At 39.7% G+C, this 3,212-nt stretch overlaps 1 protein-coding gene across 1 annotated transcript; it reads right to left on the reverse strand.

The window, feature by feature from the left end:
* Positions 1–252: 252 nt before the first annotated feature.
* Positions 253–2,713, reverse strand: BRIX1 (biogenesis of ribosomes BRX1). Its single transcript, XM_027900620.1, has 7 exons — positions 2,576–2,713; positions 2,165–2,208; positions 1,458–1,528; positions 1,022–1,071; positions 855–928; positions 706–756; positions 253–405 (listed from the first exon to the last, which is right to left on the reverse strand). Exons 1-7 carry the CDS (start codon positions 2,613–2,615, stop codon positions 286–288), a joined length of 450 nt encoding a protein of 149 aa, XP_027756421.1. The 5' UTR covers positions 2,616–2,713; the 3' UTR covers positions 253–285.
* Positions 2,714–3,212: the final 499 nt, after the last annotated feature.

Here is a 3,212-nt window from a genome sequence, read left to right on the forward strand (position 1 = left end):
AAAGTAAGCTCCAGCTCACTTTGGGTCAAAGCAGCAAGTAAGATTACAGGGCAAAGTGTAGGCTTTGGGTAGTACTTCCCACTGCCAAGACATCCCTCACAGAACCACAACTCACTGAATACAAGTTGACTGAACCAGATCTCTCCAGAGATACAGGAGAAAGTAAATCGTATCAGGACTGAATCTGGAAGCACTAGAGGTTGGTGTATCCCAATAAAAATGATTCTTCTCACTTTAATTAACAGCTTTGATATGAAATTACTCCACCGAGCTCCTTCTCAACAGCTAAGAGAGACCACTAACCTGGTAATTCCGAAACCAGATCCTCTCATCTGTAACGGTGAAGGTGAAGACGTGGTCCACAAAAGGCTGACTTTTGGGGTGATACTGCGGAGTACTAAATATCTGTAATAAGAGGCAGCATTTCTGAATATCTACAGTTTAAGAGGTCAAGCATAAATGGCTCAGTTTAAATTTGTCTTAATTTACTAAGACCCCAATCCCAGGTTACATTTCAAAACTCAGAACTTAAGAACAAGTGCTCAAGTCACATTGAGAACACGACCCAAATCGTTGGAGGACTTTTTGAAAGATCAGAAGGATTAAACTGCTGCTTGAAAAAAAACGCTTGAGATTTTTAAATATGTTTGCCAAAGACCATTTCCAGTGAAGAAGAAACATTCGACAGCAGAACTACAGACTGACCTGAATAAACAATTCTTTTAGCAGGGCATAGTGTGGCTCCTTGTCAAATATCTACAAAGAGTAAAAATTGAATTTTACATGCAAATCTAAATGCAATAGTCATGCAAAGAGAACAAAAGCAAAATCAATGAAATGGAAGCTTTACTTACTGGATCAAAAGACAAGAGGGGCCGTGAGCCCCTTAGGCAATTTCCCGTCATCTTCAATTCAGCCAGCGTGTGAACTACAGTGATTTTTACAAAGGTATCATTTTAGTACTTACAGAAAACTGTACAAAGAAGCAAGAGTACAGACACAACAATGTCAACCGGCTTACCATTCTGCACCAAGAATTTAGCTGATGGTCCCTGTGGTGTGTTTGAAAGCCTGTGGAGGACAGGTGGTGGGGAAGACAGAAAAGAAAAACATTAACAGCAGCCAGAAGGTATGCTGGATTTCCACAGTACACCCTCAACTCCTCTATTGAAGTAATTTTGATTGCTTTCATAACATTACTGAGTTCCTTTAACCTACTCATAAATACCTGCTTTCTAAATAATTTTGTAAAATGCTTCTGTAAACAGTCTACAAAAGCTGGTCCTGCACTGTAAACTTCCACTATCCACAGAACTGCAATATTAGAACAGATTCAACTAAGCAACACTATTGCATGCACCTTCACTATCACAGTAAGAAATTTAGGCTAAAACTGAAGCATCTGCAGCTATTTATAGAAAGGTAATAAAACTTAACAAAACATAGCATTTCCTTACCACATGTAGAGATCCTGTTTCTTTTTGGCTTCAAAAAAGATGCACTTGTTGCAGTTTTTCATTTCACACACCTACACAAGACATCTCAAATTAGCTGTTTACAAACATTCTGAAGATATTACTGAAAGCCTTCCACATTCATCACTTTGATTTTCCCCCCTCCAAAATACAAGTTCAAAAGCAAAGGTTTCGACTCATGAAGTTCCACCTAATGATCCCCACACTTGAGCTGAAGCAGTTGTTTTGTTGAAAAACCTCACGATATTATTAAAAAGAGTAATAACTTCATTGAAGCTACAAACAATCTGATAAGCTCTCCAGGCATAAGCTTGAGAGCAGGAGCTGTAACATTAGGTCCTAGGTTCAGCACTGCCAATATCCTATTACATTGTCTGGGCTGGCTGCATATTTGTGTCCTGCATTCTTCAAGTATGAACTTTCACCTACATAGAAGGCTTTATTTCTTCATGACCAAAATCTAATTAAAAAACTTAATTAAAAGTTTAATTTCGCTTTCATTCATCAAAATTCAACTTCTCGTTTTAACAGAAGTGGTTTTAAATAGCAATAATTTTCACCTATGAAATTACACAACTCCTCTAACTAGTATAATATCCTCTGAGTTTGGCTGCCCTTTTCCCTTGCACATTGAATTTTCATAGAAAATTGAAAAAAAGAAGATGAGCACTAGAAAAATCCTTGCTTACCTCATTAATTACAAATAGCTGGTCTTTACGGTCCATTTTAGTATCTGGAAGATAAGAACAACATTTATGAGGCTGGAAAGACAATTTAACACACGACATTCCTTTAACAGCCAGTCCTTTTGCAAAAATTTTACAATAAATGAAAAATTTCAATCCTGTTATGGAATAAACAAGCATAGCAGCAAAACTGGGCACTTGCAGGACTGATGCCACAGGATTAACGTCTCAGGAAATCTTAAGATGTGAAGGTGCTGTATTTGTTGGCTCAAAAGGGTTTGGTGTTTGCTTCAGATACAAGTTTCATCAAAACACTTATGTACCACGTTAAAAAAAAATAAAGAGCAGGTTGCCCTAAGTTCTTGGCTTAAAAGTATTCTGAAAATATAAATTAGGAATGACGCTTAACCCTACCTGCTTTAGAGTGAGGCATCAGTGTTCTTAAGTCTTGCATTAGGTGCCTTGTTCTGAAATTGATTCCACGAGAGGAGAATATCAGCACTCGCTCCTTGTTCTTCCATTTACCCTAGGAAAAAGACACAAAAGTTACCTGGGAAGTTTCTAGCCTTACTACTACTACAACACAGCAAAAATAAGTGTTCGGACAGAAGCGAAAAAAACCCCAATTGTTATTATCTACCCACCCAGCAAGAGCGGTGGCTTCCCTAGAGAATGCGGGGGCCTTGCTTTCACAGAAGGGACTGTCCCCCATCCTGCTCCGCTCTGCTCCCACCTAAAGCCTTTCCCTCGCACCACAGTAGTAAAAGCCACGTGCACTACTTATTCACAAAGGCCACCTCTCCTTCCCTGCAGAACGAGCTCAGGTGCAGCCCCAGAGCACAGCTCCGCTTTTCCTACCCGGGGCCGTCCGACCACATCTCCGCCCTACACGTGCTACTCTTTGTTTTTCTGGAACGCAACTTATAAAGCAATTAGTGAAATCTCCTCAGGATCACTCCTAAATGGAGCAGGCACCGTTTCCACATACCCTTTGTACACAACAGAATTACCCCACTCTTCCAAGTCCTTCTGAGTTCACGGTAACCACCTT

Source organism: Empidonax traillii, unplaced genomic scaffold (genome assembly GCF_003031625.1).
Source record: "Empidonax traillii isolate 1590-97213 ecotype Southwest subspecies unplaced genomic scaffold, ASM303162v1 scaffold743:size316770, whole genome shotgun sequence".
NCBI classification, from domain to species: domain Eukaryota; kingdom Metazoa; phylum Chordata; class Aves; order Passeriformes; family Tyrannidae; genus Empidonax; species Empidonax traillii.